Source organism: Mugil cephalus, chromosome 9, assembly GCF_022458985.1.
Source record: "Mugil cephalus isolate CIBA_MC_2020 chromosome 9, CIBA_Mcephalus_1.1, whole genome shotgun sequence".
NCBI lineage: Eukaryota > Metazoa > Chordata > Actinopteri > Mugiliformes > Mugilidae > Mugil > Mugil cephalus.
The window spans coordinates 26,795,641-26,820,645 of NC_061778.1; the positions used below are offsets into that span (position 1 = coordinate 26,795,641).

The following is a 25,005-nucleotide window of genomic DNA, read 5'->3' on the forward strand; positions in this document are numbered from 1 at the left end:
TTTTTTTTTTTTTTTATGACAACAAAAGTCACTCTCTCTGAAGATCATCCCGCACAAGTCTGTGCCCCTTCTGCCTGCTGTTGCCATGGAAATTTCCCCTACCATATTTGGATGAATTCAGCATAGCAGCTGGGGTGACATGTGGCGCATGCGTATGTGTTTATATGAATGGCTATGTGCATGCGTGGGTGCATCTATATATTGCTTTTGTTTTTGTTTTTTTTGTTTTTTGTAGGTGAATAGTCATATTGACAGTATTATTAACGATATTGACCAGTGTAAGAGGAACAGTGTATTGATGATTCTAATGGCCATTTCAATGAAACGGATATTCATTGACCCTGCACAGCTTTGTCCTTCATCATACAGCTCTCCATATTCTCCGCCTTATTTTTTCACCTCTCATTCTCTGTCACTGTATCACTCTTGAATCCAGTTGCTTGCATTTTTTCAGAATGTGATATGCACCAGTCCGAATGTTTGGACACATCTTCTCATTAAATTGAATGAGAAGGTAGTGCATAATACATTGACTGGTAGTGTATAATAGAGACCTTGAACTGACCATTTAACTGAGGTCAGACCCCTGTAGTGTCTGACTTCACACCACAGCAGTCCCACAAGATTACATTCTCTTGTGGATTTAAAGTGTGAGGAACTGGAAAACGTCATTGATAAGAATGGCCTCAAAACAACTTGTCTTTAAAACTGATTTGCAGTGGATTGGACACCTTTGTGGCAGTGAGATGAGATCAAAGACATGGATATGGCAGACTTTAACATTATTGCCCAGGGAAACAGAGTAAGGAAGGGAAGGAGGGATTGAGAAAGAAGGAATGGTAAAGAAAGGAGAAGGTGATTGAAGGGCGTAGAGATTATCAGAGCAGAAAGCAGGCAGGTTTAGTGTGTTGCGTCGCCCCTGTGTCTTGGATGCATTTTTGCTTGGGCACACGTGGACATGCAGCTGCTGATACACATACTTACACATACTGTACATGTGCACACCTTCAGAGTCTATGGAGTATGGAGCTGTGTAATGTTTTCTAGTATCACGTTAACTTACCCGAGATTAAAACAGGATCTGTTTCGTGTCATTTAATTGGTGAAATGATGGGAATTAATTTTGCTCTTTCTTTTGATAGCTTTTCAATAAAAGACTTGGGAGTAATTATACACAGGGGAATATGTTGTAATGAATGATACATGGATAAAAAAACGACAAAAGATTAAGAGAAACCTGTTTGGTGGTCATTAGTGAATGTGTGATTGTGTGTGATTATCCATCATCAGTGTTTATCCAGACTTTTAGTGTATAGTGTCTCTTTCACCACCTTCTTGGCTCATTTTGATCTGTTACTGAACATTCCTGTCATTGTTATTTTTCAGAAAAAATATAGTCTGTTGGTGGGCTTTGCTTTAAATGTTTATAGCACTACAAGATTATTGTTCAAATTTAAACTTTCATGACTTCAATAACAGAAGCAAAGCAAAAATGGCATTCATTCTGTCCTTCTGTTATTACAAACATGGCTTTTTGTGACCTTTTGTGACTCACCTATGGGCTTACCACACCTATCAACTTGTGACGTTTAACTTGCGATATTTTAGATCTGCATTATAGGAAAGTGGTATTCCTTAACGTCGGCTAAAAAACGAATAAATTACAAATACAAACACTTTCAGGCCATCATATTTCATTAGACTCGATATATATATATTCTTTTTTAGAAAGGAGTGTGTTTTCTTTTGTTGTACCACATCAAGGCCCATTATTTTGAGTTTGACAAAAGAAGTCATTCATGACGCAAGGTGCCTTGGATTTCTTTCTTCCTTGGTGTCAAAAGTGTCAACCACATATCAAAGAACTGTGTTGGCAGGCGTATGTCTTCACATTTTAAACTCCAATAAAACCTTAGCTTGACTTTTATTTTGTGTTGTCAGTTTGGGTGAAGTCCTCCAAGACAACAGATCAAAAGACTGCTGAACTGAAACTACCCAATATCAAATAATTCTTTATTCTACCCACAGATCTTTTTGTATTTTTCTGTCTGCCACTACCAGTTTCTTGACATTTTTCTTTCTTTCTGCCTCTAGTCCTTTATGCTCATTCGGGTTTCTCTTTTTAAATGCAGGTATTTTCGTGAATGGTTGTTTGAGCTGATTAGCAATATGTACTTTGTTGCTCAGTATGACTCCTCACTCCAGCATAAACGTCTGTCTTAATGTTTCTCATTTGATAACATAGCTAATGTGTCTAAATAGTCCAAATTCGTGAGATGCCGACAACACTTAGATAACACAAAACAAGATTTAGAAAGGAAAAAAGATTTAGAAAGGGTACTTCTTGCAAATTGACACACCAGATGATTTGTAACACAGAACTGTAGAACTGTCTGCAATATCATCCTTGGAAACACTTTGCAAAAAGGCATTTTCAAGAAAATTGTTTTGGAACAAACAGTCACATCTCATTGTCATTATTATAGACAGTTGTCATGTCTTAAACACGTGGCACTGTGGTTTGATACCTGGTAGGACCTATTCCCACATGACCTGATGTGATATTGCTAGAATCCAAACGTGCTGTTTCCTGTCCCTTCGTTGTTCTACTGTCTTCATCTTATTTTTTCATTTATAAATAGAGACAGATTCATGTAGGGGGCGGCACAGTGGCTTTGTGGTTAGCACTGATGCCTCCTCCCACCTCCAAAGACATGCTCTTTAGGTTGAATGGTGATTCTAAATTGAACCTAGGTGTGAGCGTGAATGGTTGTTTGTCTCTTTGTTAGCACTGTGATAGACTGGTGACCTGTCCAGGGTGTACCCCGCCGCTCACCCAATGACAGCTGGGATAGGCTCCAGCAACCCTGCGAGGATAAGCAGCAGTAGGAGATGAGAAGAGATTCATGAAGTCACAAAATTGGCAATTAGAAATTGACTAATATACGCACCAACAAGTTCAAAGGGTTGTGTATCATTTTCACTATCTAAAAATGAAAAAAGGATTCTGGGTTGGGATGAGGGTTTATTCAATATAACATGACAGCATGTCTCATAACAGTGTCCATATTTCTCTGCTCATGTCTGGTACTGTAAGATCATGTACATATTTTATACTACTGGCATGTAGTATCAGTATAACCAAAGGGTTAGCGGTTCGATCCCTGGTATGTGCCTTTGCCGAATTGTCCTTGAGCAAGACACTGAACCCCCAGCTGCTCCCAGTGCAACTGGCACTGGTGTGTGAATATGTGTGTGCTTGTGTGAGCGAATGGGTGAATGTGTCTCTGACTGGAAAAGTGCTTCTAGTACCTTTGAGTAGGTAGAAAAGCCAGACCATTTACCATGTAACCTGTCGTCAATATTAATAGAGTTTATATACAGGAAACTTATGTTTAAGGCAATTACACTGTCTTGGGGGGGGGGGGGGGGGTGCTGTTATTGAGCCCATTCCCTCTAGGTCAGTGCCTGAAGTAGGATTTTAGCTGTGAATTTCTCTTAATAGGATGTTGAGTCTGAAATACCATTACATCATTCATCACCAAAACCTAATACTGCATTGACCTTGTACTGTGTCAGGAGTACATGGTAAACTGGGAACAAGTTATTTTTAGCACCATTAGAGGGGTACAATGGTAAATTATGAAGTAATATCATTGACAGCCATATGTTATGCTTGTGTTAATTTCAGTTTTTACTGTGCGTAGGTCTGTAACCCATTGACAGCAAATAGTGTTCAAAATATAACTAATTTTAAAATCATACACTACATGACCATATTCAGGTATTCAGAACAATAACCTCTGGATATTTCCTGAGAAAGTAATGTTTCAGTGGTGCAGCTACATTGTTCAAATATACAGGTTTTGTGTTTGAAACTAAGTAAGTAAGGAATAAGGAAGGACTGAATTTTAATTTTCATCAGTCATGGAATGATGATACAAATTCCCTCTGGTCCCTTACCAGAAAAAGCTTTTGAGAACAACATATGAGTGTCTGGTTAAAAAAAAAAAAAAAAAAAAAAAAAAGAATCAAAACAGTAGACAGTTCTGCTGCGGCAGATCCCCTTCATCTTTTTTCTCTGTGTTCTCACTGTAAGAGGCAGACTGATTAATGACTGCTAGTGATCATTCTGTGGTTCCAAAGAAGGAAAACACAGAGATTCAAGAACAAAAGAAGTATTTCTAATGGAATTCCAACTCTCTGAGCCCCTTGACAGGGAATTAGGCAGCTTTCCATATGCAGGGCAGACCCATGGGCATGTAGACACACTCACGCGCCCATACACACACACACACACACACACACACACACACACGCACACGCACACACACACCTGCCCACACATATACACACAACCATCGTAATGTAGACATACTAATGCAGTTTGACTTCTAAAGACGCGCTTCACTTCCACAAACACCTGTACACATAGTACACCTGTATTTAGTTGCACATTGACTGGCCAACATGTGCAAGATACAAATAAAATGTGCATGTGTGAACATCATCACACAAACACACCTGCCCACACATATTCATCCTCTTATTGCTCTCCCAGGGAATGGCCTTATCCTCTTACGGCACTCCAGTGGGAAAAGTGCTTGGAATTAGGGAAGATATGGGGGGAAGACACACCAATAGAAAGACAGATGAGACAGAAAGAGAGTGACGGTAAGAAAAAGAGGCGAGAAGAATGTTATCCAGAGTAAACATTTATCTTTTCTTTTGTGAATCTAGGTCTTCAGGAATCTGTGTGTTGGTACAACAAACTGTGTTGTTTGTGCTATTAGTCTGTTGTGAGCTCTCAGTGGAGTATTTTGCTGCTCATTTTCTCAGATTTACACTGAGGGATTAAACTGACTGTTACGTCAGCCCAGTGGCTCAGCATGCTCAAATACACTCAGGGACACACACCAATGCACACCAATTAATCCTTTTCATGATCATCACTACAGTAATCCACACTGGAATCTAAATAGTTGACCCTTTGTTGTTTTGTTTAATTTTTAAGATATTCTAATGTATTGGACCTCCATTTAACTCTGCATTTCTTACATTATTATGAAATTAACATTAGTGCGCAAGAATAATCTCATTAGGACACAATTCACCTCTGCTGTGTGAAGTCAGTATCTTTGTACTTTATTTCCAAACCCACAACACCTATTTCTTTCATTTTGCTCCGCAATACACTTTCTTTTAATCCATCACACATTTGAAAGGCTATCTGTAAAGAATTGCGGTGCTATTTCCTGAAATGTCTGGACAGGAAATGAATTGTCCCTTAATTTAACTCTGACCCCAAGCCAGGCAAAGGTAATTAAGAGAAATATGAACTCTGCCGCCTCTGAGGAATGGCCCGAGATAGCCAGTGAAGGAAAAGATGTGAATTTAGAGCAACTGAAGCTGTTGAGTGTTCAGTCTGATACCATATTTTGAAATACTTTTATTTATTTGAATTAAGAGCTCTGAAAATTGAAGCAAATGGGATTACATGAAACTGAATTTAATTGACTGTTCCCCTTGCTTGTCTCTCTCTGAGATATTTAGTCAATGGCAGTTTATCACAACAGGTTATTTACTTATTTATTTAATGTGTTAATAGGCTACAGCAGGAAAAGGGCCATCAAATTAGATGAAATGAACAGAGAACAGGTTGTGGGCAGAGTCTCAGAAATCTTTTGAGTTAATGAACTCACACTGGCTTCTGACAAGACTTCATTAAGATGAAATGGAATGAACCTGAGGTCATACATATAGAGAAATAATAAAAAAGCAGAAATTTATGATATACATTAAGGTCTGTCCATTAAGACTGATGCTGGCCAACATTGAGTCACTAAATTCTTCAATTGTCTATAACTGTATCTGAATTTAACAGTTGAGTAGATGATGTGTTGGAGACAAAAGTAGAGAGACACAGTTAGACCTCAGTTAGAGGTGTTGGGGCCTGCCTACCCCTGATGTGTTGTTACATTTCTGGGGAATGGCAGTTTCAGGCTACAGCATACAATCTGGATGATCTATTCCTACGTGACATTGTGATATAGAATCCAAAGGTGCAGCTACACTGGCTTTTGCAGCTGCTTGATCAAACAAATGAAAAATTAATGTTTTCACCCATCCACTCCCATTCAGGATGACTTGGGTTGAGCCTGTCAACAAATCAGAGTTGAGTTCTTGGGTTATTGCCCAATCAGAAGTTGCATTTCTGAATATTTGGCTGCTCAGACCTCAAACACACTGCTTAAAGTAATAACAAGCGATCGTCATGGTTTTGGCTTTAATTCTTGAGAGTGAGGACAGTACGATAGGAAATTCCTTCAAACTATAAACAGAAAAGGACACAATGTTCCGAGTTTCCAAATAAAACAGACGTGTACAGTATATTAAGATAAAAATTAAGTTGCTTTAAAATTATCATTAGTCTTATTAACTGAAGGATCAATATTCTTTACAGTGTCTGTACTGCAATTAGTTTAGAAATTAATTGTTAAATTTCACCCATTTTATCTCACAAAGCATTTCATTGACATATATATTCTTTTCTTAGATACCTCTCTCTATATTTTTTTCCATTATATGAGTAAGTTTGACTTACTGGGGCAGTTGGGGCAGTTGACATACCAGAGGGTTAGAGGTGCAATTCCTGGCACATGTCTTTGAACATGTGGTCCACTGAACCTTGAATTCTCCCTGCTTGGCACTGGTCTGTGAACAATAAAACACTTTTAGTACCATCGATACACATTTTCAAGTGAATGTCACGTGTGTTCTGATGACCCACCAATTGTCTATCAATGGTCATTGTGTTTCTCTATGTAAATAATAAAAATTAAACATGTTGGCAGCTTCTATCTATATTTATTAATCTGTCATTTCACAGTATCTTATATTTCTGTGTTGGATGTCACTGAATACTAACAACAGCGATTGTGGTAAAGACTATGATTAAGGTAAGGTTAATGAATATAACCCACCATAATCGGGCAATATTTAAAACGTAGAACTCTGACTGATGAGCTATTACACTGTAATCAACAATTAAGCTTGTGTTGGGAGACTTCATGAAACTGCCAGCAATATGTAATTATGTGCAACGCCAGCAAGCTTTTGACAGACAACATTCTGCAGGTGGTGGACAGATTCAGTATCCACCTAACAAATAGCCACGTTACAATGCAGTTTGCAGCCGTTCACATATTTTGTTGTATATGTTGGCACCAAACACAATGTACATTTTAAGTTATAGATTACATTGTTTTAACTTGTGTCAAAATAAAATTTCGGACATACTCCAGCAATCACGTACACCAGACCATGACACCCATTTGTTTCTGTCTCCCTTGCTTTCCCTCTCTTCCGGTGAGCTAAGCGAGATGGGTGCGATGTGTGCTGCATCACAGCCCCCGCACGGCTTGTTACCATAGCAACAAAGGATAAAGAGAGTGAGAAAATTATAGAAAGTCAGAGAAAGTGTGTGAAAGAGAAAGTTTCCAAGAGGGGAATTAGGATGTTTACCACATTATATGGATTCCATCTGCATCCCATTTCTATGATCAGGTAACATCCCAGAGGCAAGTTATGCAGTGTAAGACTTCACTGAAGCCTTGTCCAATTTTATAAATTACCCCCTTTGTAAATTCTCTAACTGTTACGAGCTGCTCCTTTTGGAGAAAACACTCTGCTGTTACCAAAACCACGACTACTATTACAACTACTGGGAACCAAAGTCACACAGCCCTGCTTAAGAAGGGTTAAGTGCATTTGGTCACATGCACCCATTCTTAAAATTGTCTCAAACTTAAGCCATAGCAAAGATGACCCATCTCTATAGCACAAGGTGTGCATTAAGACTCCTTCAATATGTTCATAGTTGGAAAACATTGCCTCCAGTAAAACAACTATATCTGAGAAGTGCCAGATCATTCTCTTGTCAGGGAAAAAAAAACAAAAAAAAAAACCAACACAACTTTTTACCAATGCAGCTTCAGTTTTTTACTTGGGAACCAGGCCTGGAATTTCGTCATTTTGGGGGCAAGGACACTTGGCCTTTTGTATTGTCAATTTTTTGAGCGTACAAAGGCCAAAAGCCAGGGCACTAAGGCCATAAAATAAAACAATGATTTTGAGTTCACGTCTATAATGAATTTAATATAAGGACTAATGACACATCTGAGGAAGATTGGAGTCTTAGTCGAAACTATCAAGCTGGTAAAGAACGGTTGCCCAGGCAACCGTTCTTATCAGCATATTGGTAGATTAGTAGAGCAGCTTCTGAATCTCCATTAATCCATATGATTAACCGATACAAGCTCAAACCACGAGCATTAGAGTATAGATACCACACACTTCAAAATGTCAACGGAGATTCTTACACAAAGATACAGCAACACTGCCAGTTAGCAGACAACAGCTACGATAGCACACAAGTCAAACAGAAAACCAAACTAAAATATAAATGACAACACAGCTAAACACCAGCCGGTTAACACATATTAAACAGAGCATTTCATTAAATTTACACTTTCCCACACGTGCATGTGGTCCAACTGCTACATGAAGGCTGGTGATAGATTGGCGTCAAACTGTTATTATAGCCCGTTCAGCGGTTGATGCCAGACTCGAATCAGATCCACCACTGATCAGTTACCCAATAAGAATCCAGAACGTCTTCAAAAGACGTTTTTTTTTTGTTTTGTTTTGTTTTCTCAATAGACGCTGGTGGTGTTAAAGCCTGTTGACAGTCAAAAGGCAGACTACAAAACCGCAAAACTGCAGGGCTTCAAGGCCACTGTGGCCTTACAGCAAATATTTTTTTCAAGAGCACAAGGCCAAATTGAGCCAAATTGAGAGGCCCTCCTGAAATTCCTGCCCAGATGGGAACTATAAAATTGTGAATAACACAACAGTCAAGTCACACTTGGCACCAGTATGTCTTTAGCACAAAACCTGTAGAAATTGAAAAAACCCTGAAGTAACGGAATTGACATATTTAACATAGCCTTTAATCAACGCTGACATTTATAAAGAAATTCTTAAGCTTGTACAAACTCCAAAGACACAATCAAGGCATAGAGACTGGCTGTCATAGCCAAACCATGCTGCCTAGAGACCACCCTGTTTTGTTAACACTGTTAATTAGGATACACAATGGGCAAGAATTTAAACAGATCAGACAAATATATTCCCCTGTGTGGGTATAAAAAACTAAATGCTAGCAGTTAAGCCAGAAGCTGTGAGCACATCTGTGCTGAGTGAAAATGCAGAGATATCTGCAGATTACATCATCACCTGTCATCAAAGTGAAAATATCTGTCTGATGAGGAATCCAACTTTAGAATGGGTACTGTTTATGCGGCTGTTTTCGTGTACATATGCTGTATCTTTTCTTTTACTATGGCTGATAAATAATGGACTTGTAAATAATGGGAATGAAAGCAAGGGATAAAAAAAGTGCATGCTGGTTAATCCATGTGGTATCTGTTTGATGTGGGAAAGTCATTAAAGTCCAGAATAACATGCAGCTAATTTACTGCAGATCCTGCAGATAATGGTGCTCCATCTCTCTTTTTCTGACACACCACACACACACATGTTTCTGTGGGCGATAAACTGGATGTCTCGTTACTGGGCATTAGCGGCACCTCTCCCTGCTAATCCCGGCTGTCAAACAGACAGACTGGTTGTGTGTGTGTGCAGACTAACAAGTGTAATTATTGCCATCGTGTAAAGCAGGGAATAGCTCTGACTGCTGCTTCTAAGCCATCATTAGGTTGCACAAGATTGTCCATTAATGGCTTTGTGTTAGCATCTGTGTGGAGAGGACAGTGTGGTTGCATGTGTTTTTGCACATACAGAAATGTGTAAGTTGGCATTAGAGATTATGTCTCAAATGTTAGCTGATTCATATGTGTATATTGTATATCTACTAAGCTGTTACACATTGGAGTTCTTAGCGTTGTTTAAAGCCGGACTACAGGAGTTTTGCGTCAGTTTATCAGTTGCTGTAACCTGCTACAGGCAGATTCAGTTCTGATCAGAATATGAGTTTGGATTTTATCATGGGTGTGTTTAAACTAGGGATGTCTGATATTGACTTTTGCCGATAGCTGATATTGTCCAAATTCTTAATTTCCAATTCTGATATCAACTGATATGGTATACTGATATATGCAGGTGTTTTTTTTTTTTTTTCGCCCAGACTAATTTTAGGTAACAAGCAACCTGTTAGCCACACTAGCTTCACTCTGTTGTTGTTTTGGCTCTGGGTGCGGTTTGATAAGGTCATCAATCGCGCGCCAGTAAATGTTTCAGGACCCCACAAGCAGCAGCAGGAGCGCGCAGCAGCACAACCCGGGCATTATGCTATCTGTTTTCATTATTGGTGGTAAAACCGATAACAATATAAACAGATATTTTTAAAATAGTCTAATATCAGCCGATATTATCAGTTGGCCGATATTATCGATATCCCTAGTTTAAACCAATATACAGAAGAAAAACACAAATGGACGCAAATGACAGCTCTACAGCCAATCAGAGCCATTTTGTTGTAAACTAACGGAACTCCATGGGTCCATCAGATGACTGCTGTTACTGTTACTCTTCTGTCCGTTGCTGCATAAAGCCTGCCAAAATGATCTGAATGGCCCTGCAGATCTTTGCCTTGCACTTTCTGAACTAATTGCAGACCCATTTGGGCCTTTCCAGTTACTATGAGACATGTTGGATATTAAGGAATTAAAGCCTGGGTATATAGATTCTACAAAAACACTACAAGGTTACTAGGACTACAAGGTTCGGGGCAGTGCTCCCTAACCTGCTCAAAAATGCTCCTGTAATATCCTGTACTGTGAGCATGTTTGAGATCAGAAAGCAGAATATCTGTGAAGTTTCTCCTTAGCTGTGCTCGATGCCAGCAGGATTTTAAAAGTCCAGTAGTCCAATAGAGTGTTGTGATCTTAATATATTGACCTTTTTTACGCATTCTACTTGTCTTGCAACCAATAACTCTTAATTAACGGGTCCATATCAAATGTAAATGGATTTATTTCATTTAATTGTACTATTGAATTTCCAACTCGACTCACAATCTGGTCCCAAGCTGGGCTCGTTGCCTTTGAAAGTCAGTTGAATGTCTTGACTCTTCACAGAGGTCTGTGAATGTAGAAACTGCATGGGGTTCTGAGAGAAAATGGACATGATGGAAAACCTGAAACAGAGAAAGGACCAGGAAGCAAAACAACCAAAAGGCCACTCTGGTGATAAAAGAAAGTACAAATAAGAAAGATCAGAAGAGAGGTCATAATGTTACATTGGTGGTGTATTACCTCAGTAGGTGATATTACAATGTCTGCTGTGTGAATATGGGAGATGACACTTTTATAGGTTAAGCAATAAAAAGTGATGAGGCTAGACCTGGAGAAATAGTCAGAATATACAGCCTCTGTCTCTTTCTAACTACTTCCCCCTGACATTATCCATTTATCTCTCTGTCTTCTCAACTGCTCAACTCAATTCTTTACCCCAAACATTATTGTGCTCCTCCTTTCTCAACCTTGCCTACGCTTACTTATAAAAACCTTACAGAACACTGCTCTTCTCTTTTTTACCCTCTTTCTCTCCATCTGTCATTCTGTCTCTTCCCTTGAGATCATATCTGTGTCACTTTATCCTCTCTCTCTGTCCTGACTTATCTCAGTGGATTTAGTTAGCTCTCTCCTTACGATGAAGTCTCACCATCTCTTGCTTCTTGTTGTTGCTCCTTTCAACCTTTTTTTCATCATTCTCTCTACTAATTCCACATTTCTCAATTGACTTGTAGCTATGATTTCCCATTTTTTCTTGTCAACTAAATCCAGTAAGGTTTGCTTGGCAAAATGGCACAAAATATTGATAAAGAACGTCACAGCATACATATAGAGTTCCTTCTCCTATAGCCAAGTGCATACACAGTTTTTTTTTCCAATAGATGTGATTTTAAGTAAAGACTGGAGACTGTCTGCCAATATTCAAATGGACAGCCTGTTGCACTGTAAAATACAGTAAATCAAATGGCAAAAACTATTGCTATAACTATTTGATACAGCTTTCATTTATATATTTCATATTTTTTGGCTTGCTTTTAACATTATATTTTTGCGGTACCAGAGCAGTACCATTGCATTTGTGTGTGTATATGCAAATGAAAGTGTCTCTGTGTTTATTGCCAACAAAGTTTTTGTGAATCTGCGTTCACTGCCATGCTTCTTGTGCACAAGACATAAAATGCTTCCAATTATTTTATGAGCTATGAGCTCCAGTTTCCACTAGGGACCTGCTGTTCAGAATATAAAGGCTTGTAATACTAGACACTGTGAGGTGCCTTATGAACAAAGTGTCTAATTATTGGAATGTGAATATTTTATTTTCCTTGTTCATTAACAACAACACACTGAATAGAATATTTTCCAATTGTGCTTTGCATCTAACAGTTTCTGTTACAAAATAAGTCTTTCCCAATGCATCAACAGGCCCTCTCCTCTCCTCACCCACCAGTCTTTCTTGAATATTCTCTTTCTTGTGTCTGTCAGGTGTGTATCTATCTCTCTGTCACCTATCAAATCAAGCATTCGTTGTCTGAAGCCCTTGGGGAAATCAGCAAAGTTGCCACATTCTGAAACGCACTCTGCATGCCGAAACTAGCCTTCAGAAAGTATATGGGTTTGAGTGTGAGAAAGAGGGGTGCATACATCGGGTGATTTATCTCTGTAGACCATTGAGGATATTTTTAAGGCTAGTTCATGTTATATGAAACACAAATTTAATTAGCTAATTAGCATTTGAGGTTAATTCTGTGTGTATGTGTGTTAATTCTAAAGTTGGTGATCTATACTTTTTGATTGCAGCTAAATGACTGAATGTTTATCTGGTTGATATATTCCACTTTTTTGTGCTTCTGAATATAAATTATTTTCAGTGGTGTGAAAAAGCGTTGGCCCCCTTCCTGATTTCTTATTTTTCACACTTAAATGTTTCTGATCGTCAAACTAATTTAAATATTAGCCAAAGATAACACAAGTAAGTTTTTAATGAAGGTTTCTATTATTAGGGGAAAACATGACCCTTTGTGAAAAAGTGATTGCCCCCTGAACCTGATAACTGGTTGGCCCACCCTTAGCAGCAGCAACTACAATCAAGCACTTGCGATTATCGTTGCAGAATTGTTGTAAGGTCTTGCTGCAGCATCTCAGTTGGATTCAGGTTAGGACTTAGACTAGGCCCCTCCAAAGTCTTCACTTAGTTTTTCTTCAGCCATTCGTAGTTGAACTTGCAGGTGAGTTTTGGATCATTGTCCTGCTGCAGAATCCAAGTTCACTTCATCTGGAGATCACAAACAGATGGTCACAAATTACTTTTTCACACAGGGCCATGTGGATTTGCCCTCAATGATAAAAACCTTCATTTAAAAACTGGACCTTCTGTTTGCATGTGTTATCTTGGTCTTATACTTAAATTAGTTTGATTTTGATGATCTGAAACCTTTAGGTGTGGCAAACATGCAAAAAAATAGCACTACTGCATCTTAATAATATGTCAATTAGTTTTTTGCAACAGTTTTTCAGATAATCAGGAAATTTTAGCAACAGTGAAAAATTAAATGGGAGCAGATAGATCCAGATGTAAGAAGAAATGGTGGAGGGGAAAAAAGGGGAGGAAGAATCCCGATGTTTCAAGTCAAAACAAACAGGAAAAAGATGATACGTGAGTGTCCGAAAAATAAAAACTGACGGTGAATGAAGTGTGGCGTCGATGGATGAGTTTAACTGAACCTGCTGCCAAGGTAAGCAGACGCAGGCTGTTCAGCCCCTGCCACGTTATTGAATGATAGGCATGGATAGTGGTCTGATCACTCACAGATTTACACAGTTAACGCTAAACATGCACATCTCTCCCACTCCACGTCTCTCTCTCTCTCACACACAGAGACACACATCCACATACACTCAGAGTTTAGTGCCACTGTGTCTCTGTGTTAGACAGGTCTGACATTTGGCTTAATGAGTTTAGCTGTTGTCATGGTGAACTTTGACCTCCGTTTGGGTGAGGCTGTTGAACCATGAGTGTTCTGTTACAAATACAGTTTTCAGTCAGAGCTGAATTGATGGGTTAATAAAGTTTCCTTGCTCCTGTATACAACTATATACTGTGTAACTTATCTCTCTCCTTCATTATACTATCTCTTATATCTCTATGTCTAATCTAGAATGGAAGTTATTTACACGAGTCCTACTGTTTGCTATGATTCAAGCATTTTGGGTTCAGTGTTTAGGCATGATTAAATACATTATTAGTGCGGAATTTGTTAATATTCAATGTTTTGCTGATTGTTCTGACACAAATTTAACTTGTCATTGCTTTAAAATACCAGTGGACAACTTTCTAATGTATCTCCTCTTTTTTATTTTTAAATAATAAGGATGCAATTTCCATTTCACATTCCACGGCTGGCTGAATTACAACTATCTTGCCGCTGTCACTGAAATCCTTACATTAAAACTGTATATAAGGTTAATTTAGCTGCTAAATTATCCTTTACGTGTTATGGCAAAAATAAACTCAGTTTGCATTGTCTGCAACAAATAGAGAGTTTTTTCTATGTCATCATGATTGGCCACCCTTCACCTATCACAATGTAACTAGCACCATCCTAATTAATTAGATCAAACATCCAAATTCTGTTATTCCTTTTCACCACCTTAGTTTTTGCTTGTTGTCTGATTTCTTACTTTGAATGATTGACAGTAAATAAATGTATATCTGTCTTTAACATTGTTCTGCAGGTTCACATACACTCCCAGACAAACCTTTGAACACATCTTCTCATCCAAAACAATGAGAAGGTGTGTCCAAACCATAGACTGGTAGTGTACGTACATACATACATGCACATTCGTTCTCCTTTTCATTCATTTGTCCATTTGTTATCACGTATCTACCTGTTCCATGCTCCTTTAAACCTTTTTCTGCCAGGTTGCCATGACAGCCAGAGAGTGGGTGGGTTGGGGTCAGGCGGCATCTTCTTATTGAACTCCAACATTAATTACTAAAGTTAGCAAGACGGCTTCAGATTAGATTTAAATATTTTGTCAGTACAAAATTTGTAACCTTCAAAACAAATTAACAAAGTGATTACAGAACATGCCAAATTTGTATTTTGATTTCACAAACTCAGAAAATTAAATGCATACCTCCACCCTCTCATCAAACTGTGGCAGGTGTTCATTTGCTTTAGGATCTGCAGCTGTATCCTGACCAAGCACTGCATAACTGAGCTTAAAGTGAAACAATAACACAAATTAACATTTACTTTAAGCTGTTTTTAATCATGGATCGCTATAACTAACTCATCTTAATTTAGAGGAAATCTTCAGCATGGAAAGCTTTGTTTTGCTGTGACAGCGTAATGATACAGTTAAGAATTCACTTACAAAACCAAGTTCACATTTTGAAACTGTCACAATACTTTTAATTATAAACCTGGCTAGCAGTTTTGCAATTCTGTTTTTTTTACATTCACTCTCTTACGCTTGGACAAATTTAGTCATCTAGCAGGTTGTATTATCTCACACTACGCTTTCCAAAACCTGTGTTTCCAAATCCTGTTTTTATGAGCATCTATAAGTACGTGCAGTAAGTGCAGTACAAGAGACTGACTGATGGTAACATCTGTAAAATTGTCCTCAATCGTGAAAAAAAGTTTCATGCTCAGTCACTGAACCATGTGAGAATTTTTTATTTTATTTTTTTTCAAAAGTTTTTTTTTATGGACAACATTAAACTCACTGTTGTTTGTTGCTCTTTTTCACGGCTTATCCAGGAAAAGACAAATCATGAAGCCCACTGTCTATTTTTGTCGGTTGGTCTTGTACACAAAATTTTACATTTTCACAATTGACAGTTGCAGAATTACCAAGAAAACTCTGGACAAAATTTTCCACTTACAAGATTGTGAATGCCACAAAATGTGGCCAATCATATGAATCCCGAAAAAACTACAGTCTAGTGACTAGAGTGAAGCATTATTTTGTACAGTTACAGTATATTATGAAGAGAATGCAATTAAAAAAGGAGAAGATGCTACACATGGTGCTACACGTGTGAGTATGGAGCCAGCATGGTCTGTCTGATCTATACTTTGCCCAAAATATGTAACATATGATGATATGATTATAAGATGATGATAGAGATTATTTCGGATGCAACTTCAAAGAGAAAAAGCAAAGACATTAAACAAACTAAATTGCATTGTTCATCTGAGCTGTGGCAATCCATGAATATACATAGAGGAAAGACAGACAGGAGTTTGTAAAACTTGGAAAACTACTTTTTTTTTTAAAGCAGTTGTGTATTGCTGTATTGTGTACTACTTCTAATCTGATAAGAGCCATTACATACATGTTTATGTTACTATATTGCAAAACATGTGCCACATTTCCTAGTATACATGTTCAGTTGTGTAGGATTAAGATGGACTTTATACCCAAGAAAGAGCGAGCTGAAAATGAATAATCATTCGCAAATGAGTTCCAGTTTCTATTAATACTCTGAATGAACAGAATGGAAAGGCAATTGCCCCAGGTCTCAGTATGTAAAATTGGTTTGTAAAAGTTCTGTTTAAGGTAGTGAAGTGGCCTACAACACTGCCATACTGTACTATTATGCAAATAGCGTTTCCAATATTGGTAGAGACAGGGCGTCGAATGTTAATTGAATAGTGAATAGAAAAGTATGTGTGTGTGACAGACAGAGAGCGCTCGTGAGTGTGTGTATGTGTGCATGTGAGTGGTATGTGTGTGTGCATACACTTAAAATCCAGTGCGCTTCTAATGAGACACAAAGTACAGACAGCAGGTTGAGCGTGGGCTGGAAACCATAGCAACGGCCTTGGGCTCCTACATGTGTGGAAAGAGACAGAAAGAGAAAGAGAGCCAGGATGTCATTTAAAGCAGTTATTGTGATCAACAATAGAGTGAGCAAATAATCGGACTAATGTATGATGCACACACATATACAACCATTGCCACTTATACACACGTTATACAACGTCAGGACATGTATACATATACCCCAAAGAGTTCTTCTAATGCTTCTTCTTATGGAAACATCACCCACACGGTTGCATATTTTAAGTGTTGATCTATGAGCATCTGTATGTATTTGTGTGTATGTGCAAAATCCATAAAGCCTACAAGACCTTGCAAGATGTAGTCTTTTCAGCGGAGGCCAAAGAGTGCAAAGCTGCCTCAGACACACAGTATTCTCAGTGCTCACTGGTGGACCTTTGGTATTTCCGTGCTTGGAGGCACGTAGCTTGCTTGTTGTTCACTTAAAAATTAGGTTGCACTGGGAGGAATCAATTACCATACATTATCAGTGGGTGTGTTTGAAGCTAGTGTCAGTCATTGCATCACCTCAGCTCCTTTCTTCCCTTACACTGTACTCCATGTTGTAATCTACTAACACTTTGTAATTGAATAGTCTCTTAGGGGTTCATGAATTGCAGACTTATAGCTGTAAATTTTTTCTGCAACCTTTTAAGATCCATTTATTAACCTTGGGCATTTCTTGTGTAAAAGTTTGTGGTGGAATTACTCATAAAGGTCTATTCCAAGCCTTGTGTCCAGCCCTGACAACATAATTCTAGTTTGCTGTTCGAAAGACAGTGTTCAACCCCCACTGTTCCTCCGCCTACTCTGACGCAAAACGAACCAGACAAATCTCAATGCAAAAGTCACTGCTTCATATATGGTCTAAATATGTGTTGCTATGAGTCATTGCTTAAGTAAGCACTACACAGCTTTGATGGTTTGTTGCACAGAAGTTGGCATCTTACAATAATGCTTGGCAGGGGATTGGAGGAACCATGTTCTCTATCACTATCTATCACATGCTAAACATGATGCAGTCTGATGAGCTTTGAAAGTTATGCTGACGTGAAATGGTCATGCATGAAAAGCACACAGCATTGTCGGTTTTAAGACCTTTTCACACCTGAATTGGTCACTGACCATCAAGCAGAGGGTACCTACCATTTGTCAAGTCTAATTTTCTTTGATGTCATTGCCAGGTTAGCCAAACAATATCAGTACTGGGCTCCATTCCAATAGAAAAGTTTTAAAATCTATTATTAGACTGTTAGGCTAAAGCTAGCATCTTGCAACATTGGCAAAACATGTATCACCAGTTCTCATGCATAGCTATCTCCTCTGCTGTATCCACGCTTGTTGACTGTGTATGCATTTTTCCACAGTTTTGAACAATTACAGTTATAGGTTTTAATACTACCTACATCCACAGGTTTTTAAGTTTTTCTATGAAATCAACCTATGCATTGAGCTTGTTTGTCTATTACAAGAACAACAAAGGAACAATTAGAAATTTGTTCATGAAACAGAGATCTTATTTATTTGATTTCTCTGCTACTTCACAGACGCTCATTGTTGGATTGTCTGTGGATTAGCACAGCAAAGGTCAAAAATAGAATTCAAAACCTCAGCTGCATACACGGAGTTGTTTATTGGAAATATAGAGAAATGCATTTAGTGGTGATTAATGAAGCAGTGGCTGTGTTTTTGTGTGACTGTTGTCAGTGTAGTGGATCATTTTGGCCTCTGAGGAGTGGCAGGTGTGACCTGCTGGGAAGCTTTCCAAACGTGCAGCACACCAAAGAAATAATGGTATAAAAAAAACAGTGCAAATTAAAAAGACAAAAAAAAAAAGGGAATAATTTGAAAGAATGTGCAGCATGAGACAAAACTTACTATTAGTATGAGAATGTGTGTGACAGAGGGATGCAATGTAATGTTTTGAAGTGTTTGTGAAAAGGAAAATGAGAAAGGGGTTAAAAAAATAAACTGAAAGATATAGTGACAGATGGATGCAGTGGAATGTGACCAAGCTGGAGGATGGAAAATAAGAGGATGGAAAAACAGAGTGAAGGTGTTAATGAGAGAGGATGAGATGAGGATAAAAGGTCTAATGCCACTGCTAGTTATTCTCTGAGTTATTTTGTCTGTATTTATTTTCCTAAATTCATCTGTATTTCTTGCTTTCTTCCCACCCACTGTGTCTCAAAGTGTCAGTAACACATAGTGTTAATAGAGACTAATAGCAAACTCACACAAAGCTCTGCAATCTGAATAATCTACAACTGATCAATCCATCTGTGCCACACCACTGTGAGACCAGAGATCTGAATCATATAATCAATTGAATGAAGACTAATATACCAAATTTGATACTGTATTTAGAATAGTGTCTTCGGCCACATTGATGGTTTTCAGTTTCAGTTCATTTGGGCATGTTGACAAATTCGGTGGCCTAAATCATTCCCTTTTGAGTTTGATTCATTTTTTTGAGCAATAATTGGCTTACCCCAAAACACTTTCTGCCAGGTATCAACTGAAGTACCATTTATTGACTTGTATTGATGCCAGAACCACTGTGCACCTCCACATCGACCCGCAATCCCTTTCCATCAATTAGATATTACACCATTTATTCACCTATATTGTACCCTTACTGTAGGCAAATTTATTAGGTTATCATTTATCTAGAAATGCTTGCAAAATGATTTATGGCCACAGGTCAGAGGCACAGGTTGGTAACAACAATGATGGAAACACACACACGCACGCACACAGACGCTCACACAAATACATCGAATCTTCAATCAGACTGAGGCTGCAAGGATTGCTCTAGGAGAAAATTAGTTTTGTTCTCTGGAGGCACAATAAAAGAGAGACAGACAGATAGTGGAAAGAAGGGAAGAAAGAGAGGAAGCAAGGAAAGGAAAAGACTTATTTCAACTATAAGAACTGAGGTCATATTCTTGCTTGGGGGCCATTGTCGTTCACATCCACTTCTCTCTTATCTGTCTCTTACACACACACGGACACGCTCTCTTTGTCATCTGTTCTTCCTTGAGGAGCCGCAAATCCAGAACTCCCCCCAAAAAATAAAAAATAAAAAATGCAAACTGCAGCAATATGTCTTCACAGTTCATGTGTGTTCATTGTGAGGTAGTTATATTTGTCTACTGGTGTCTGACGGGGCACAGCTGCTGAGCTGCAGCCAAAATACTCCATTTGACCTAGATCGTCTCAGCACCCGGCTGCCGTATGTGTGTGTGTGTCTCTGTGCGTAGTAGCTATGCTTGATTCTTGGCAATATGATGAATTTTGGATATTGCCCATAATGATGTAAGAGCTCCCTCCCACATGTCCTCTGACTCTGATAATGATTCTGTTGGCGCCTCCTCTGTCTCTTGCTTGCCTTCCCCGTCTCTCAGTCTCTCATTCTCTCATTCTCTCATTCTCTGCACAGAAACTGGAGCACTCACTAACTAAACATCTCATATAGTGTGTGTTTGTGTGTGAAGGTGTTTGTGTGAGAGAGAGAAAATGGGTTTATTTGTTATGGTGACAAAACTGGCCAATCAAACACAGGCTTGTTTGGAGAAGGACCTGTTTCAGACAAAGGCTAAAATGTAGCCTGCATAATTCATTTTTAATTTAATTTAATTTAATTTAATTTAATTTAATTTAATTTAATTTAATTTAATTTAATTTAATTTAATTTAATTTAATATCCTAGTACAGTCCTACAATACAAATATATATAAAGAATGTGCATATTATGTCTCTAAACTTTGTAGAGTTCAAATTCAATTTGTTAGTTCATACTAAGAATATTAGTTACTGTTGTGTGCTGGTTTGGTTGGAGTTAGGGATATTTAACAGAGAAAGGCTGCATGTCTTACCTTAACTTTGAGGTTCAATCAAAGTATTTGGACTGGCTGACCAACCTATTGATCGATGAGTTGATTTGAGAATTTGGAGTTTGCTAAACTTTTTTTTTTCAATTTGTCTCTCTGCAGTGACGGATGGGCCGACAGGTATGACGTGACAGACGGCTTTGTTAGGGAAGCAGCTGGTGGCATCACCATCAAGCTCCAGTCAGCTGACGTGAAATGGTTCGATGAATACTACCTTAAGCTTCGTCCAGAAAACAACCACAGGAACCCATGGTTTCCAGAATTCTGGCAGCATCGCTTTCACTGTCGTTTGAAAGGCCACCCACAGGAGAACAACAAGTTCAACCGCACCTGTAGCAGTAAGTGCAGACACAAAAGAAGCACAACAGAAGTACAATATTCTAAAGTGATACTGATGCCTGTAATTATTGATTAAGTGATGTTTATTGTATTGTCAAGTCCCATACTGTAAAAGTGTGGATATTTTGGGGGGGGGGGGGGGGGGGGGGGGGGGCAACATAATAGGTTACAGTACCAGCCTACATTATTGACAGGCGTTCATAGTGACCAGAAAATGCAAATAATAAACATAATAATATACATAAGTTAGGTGAGCACACACCCACACACGCCATATGGATGCACACAGCTTCCCTGTTCATCTGGACATATCTCCTGTGTCTGAGTGAACCTTCCCCTTATTTTAATCTTTGTATTCATCTCCCCCATCATTCTCTCTGTTTCGTTCCCTCCATTCATAAGCAAAACAGTATGCGAGCACTGCATCAAAGGGAGTCTTGTCTCATGTATTATAATGAAATGGGACGTGAAATATAAATGAACAGGACACAGAAAGAGAAAGAGAAAGAGAAAGACAGAAATGAGATGTGGAGGTGGGAAATAGCTGATGAGAAAGAAAGGAGTCTTTGATGTTGGGAAAAACAGTTGTTCACAAAACTGGATGGGAAATGAAGAGTTTCTGTAATATACCTGCCTTCTTTTCTTTCTATCTTTCCTTACTCTCCCTCCCCCCATCCCTACCCGTCCACCTCTGCAGAACGAGAGTCCCTTCGGCAGCAATATGCACAGGACACTAAGATGGGCTTTGTCATAAATGCCATCTACTCCATGGCATATGGCCTGCATAACATGCAACGGGCACTGTGCCCAGGTTATCAGGTAGGTCCTGGTCTAATGGATACATGGAAATGCTCAGACAAACCAAGGAGATAGAGGAGGGAGATAAAAAGGGAGAGACTGGGACTGGTGGGACAAGAAGGTTGCACCAGCCTGGAAATGGTTGCTGTAATATTACAGTTCACTTTGTTGTCACAAAGACACCTCTATTTTGAATTTGTTTAAAAGTTTACTGTATATATTATGTAAAATTGTAATAGTTCTCAATTTTGCTCTGAAGAATGGAGTATTTATTCTTAGTCAAAATGCAGTTGTTTTAGTGCAGATGTCTGATTCCACAAAAGTAAAACAACTCAACTCCAGACTTGAATATTCCCATGTGAAGCATTACTCTCTTTCCTAAATGTTAAGAGATAATTGTAAAAATCTTAGTTATTGTGCTGAGTGTGCCAGTATGATGGATAAAAAAAAAAAAAAAAAACTGTTTACCTGCGCATTTCACTTTTTTGAAACACGGAGGGTTGCACAAGCTTTTGGTCAGAACAGTTATTTTGGAATTGACATACCTGTTTCTGTATTTTAAGGGCCTGTGTGATGCCATGCGACCTATAGATGGAGCTACCCTGCTGGACTTCCTGATGAAAACTAACTTTACGGGTGTGTCAGGGGAGGGAATCTTATTTGATGAAAATGGAGACTCACCTGGCAGGTAGGTATTGTAACTAATTAGAGGACCTTTTTGGTTTTCCCTGTTGAGTTGCAGAGGCGCCTCTGTGTATTGTTTAGTATGTCATGTCCACTGTATATATGCCATTTTATTCCAGGTATGAAATAATGAACTTCAAAAAGATGGGAAAGGAGTACTACGACTACATTACTGTTGGCAGCTGGGACAACAGTGGCTTGAAGATGGATGATGATGAAATCTGGCCCAACAAAGAGTCTATCATCAAGTCAGTCTGCAGTGAACCTTGTGACAAAGGACAGATTAAGGTAATCTTACAACTACAGATACATGTAGTTATCAAGCTGACATGTATTCACATGCTGTGGTACATAAAATCCAGTTTATATACTTTGCAGTAAGTATATATTAAAAACATATTAAAAGGAGTATATGGTATTACCTAATTCTATAAGTAGCGGTTATAAATTAGATTTTACTATAAACCAGTTAAGTGCTGCACAGGATGCTTCTCTGGGAATTTTCATTTCATCATAAACTGATTAAATTTGTATGATTTGAAAGACGTTTATATCTTGGAGCGGCCAAAATCCAAAAAGGGGCTGAGAGCGATGAAATCTTTACTGCAAAGCAGATGGCAGATGGTTGAACTATTGTCAAGGTGTCGTGCGAGGTGATGCAATTAAAAAAGCTGATTGATCATGTTACAGTATTTTCTATACAAACAGACAGAGGTGACAGCAAGCAGCGCTGGGGAAAAATTTGGGGTGGGAAATATACAAAAAAGGTTACCTGAGCAACCAATGCCTGCAGCATCCACTAGTGACCGTCTGTCAGCTGAAGTCATAGGCAGTGATCGGATCTTTTATACATGAAATGAATACAGTACTATAAATACAATGACTGCTGCACATGATCTGCAGTGTAAACAAATAATCTACATGAAACTCCCAGCGAGTATGGAAATATGCACAGACAGACAGAGTGTATTGTGTCTCTTCCAGGTAATCCGTAAAGGGGAAGTGAGTTGCTGCTGGACGTGCACCCCCTGTAAAGAAAATGAATTTGTGTTTGATGAGTACACTTGCCGCGCCTGTGAACTGGGCTCCTGGCCAACTGATGATCTCACAGGTGAGTTCATGTGTATGAGTTCGTATGTTTATTAATGTATAACCTTTAACTGTGATCTCAGACACTTTTCCACTTGGCCAAGAGAATACCTGAACAGAAACAGTCGCATACATACATTTCATAGGAAAAATAAAGGATGTTAAACAGAATAAGATTCACCTTAGTGTTTCCTCCTTCTTCCTCTGTCTCATCATAGCATATTATTATTATTATTACGGCAAGTTCTGCAACAATTGCACCAGAATAACAAACTGAGACATAATCCTTCCATCCAGCATCCTCCTCTTCCCCTTCCCTCCCATCCCCTCCCTCTCTCACATCCCTTTAATTTGTCACTGACATGGTCACTGGTGTTTTAATTATTCTGCATCAAGAGCCACTTTCAATGCAAATACATTTCAGTTGCAATGAAAATTTATTTCCCCTCCAATGCTTTATGAGAGTTTGGATATTGCCTTGTTATGCTTTCAGCTGCTCATTATACTCCTTGCTAGCTCCTCGCCAAGCTCAATGATTAAAACATGAAACAAGCCCTGCTGAAAACTCAGATGCAGCAGCTTCAGTGGCTGAGACGGAAGTGTCCTTAAACCAAAACAGGGAGTAAGCCAGAGTGAAAGTGATAAATAGAAAGGTGACAGTGGGAAAAGAGGAAGGTAAAGAATTAAAGGTGTGACTGTGGTTACTTGTGTATTAGTATTGTGTGCCAGTTCATGTGTGTGAGTGTGTAGCGTGTCCTCCTGCAGCCTTTTATGGAACAGTAATAATGAAGTATGAACACTCGGCCTGGCCCATTTCACCATCACACATTTTAATCTCTCACCCTCAGGCCAAAAGAAAGACGAGGAAAAGTAAGAGGGATGGAAAGAGGAAAAGATAAAAAGGTGGAAAGAATAGAGGTAGACTAAGGTCTTGACTGAGGTAAAGTGGGTGTGAAAACCGTAGAAGCTTTAGGATCGTTTTTGAGGCAGCAGCAGAGCGAAAACAAGGACAAGATTGAGATAAATGTAACTCCAAAACATAAAGCGATGGTGAAAGACAGTCTGAGAGAGAGAGAGAGAGAGGCAAAGTGAGAGAAGTGGAGTTGAATGGAGGTTCTGACAGAAGCAGCAGCCAGGGAAAGTGAATGGAGCAGAAAAAGGGAAGGATAAGCTTTGGGATTTGAGCCTCTACACTGGTTGGTAGATTCCACAGTCTGAGTCTTTGAAAGAGTTTGGAACAAAACTTTATATTGACTTAACCATCCAAATGA

At 38.7% G+C, this 25,005-nt stretch overlaps 1 protein-coding gene across 2 annotated transcripts in view; it reads left to right on the forward strand.

The window, feature by feature from the left end:
- The window catches only part of grm5b (glutamate receptor, metabotropic 5b), a 61,523-nt gene that overhangs the window by 20,426 nt on the left and 16,092 nt on the right, over positions 1-25,005 (forward strand). For both annotated transcript variants that reach the window (XM_047593217.1, XM_047593218.1), the window contains exons 7-11: positions 20,927-21,162; positions 21,861-21,982; positions 22,525-22,649; positions 22,765-22,933; positions 23,630-23,756. In XM_047593217.1, the coding sequence (XP_047449173.1) occupies positions 20,927-21,162; positions 21,861-21,982; positions 22,525-22,649; positions 22,765-22,933; positions 23,630-23,756 (779 nt within the window). The remainder of the gene's footprint in view (positions 1-20,926; positions 21,163-21,860; positions 21,983-22,524; positions 22,650-22,764; positions 22,934-23,629; positions 23,757-25,005) is intronic.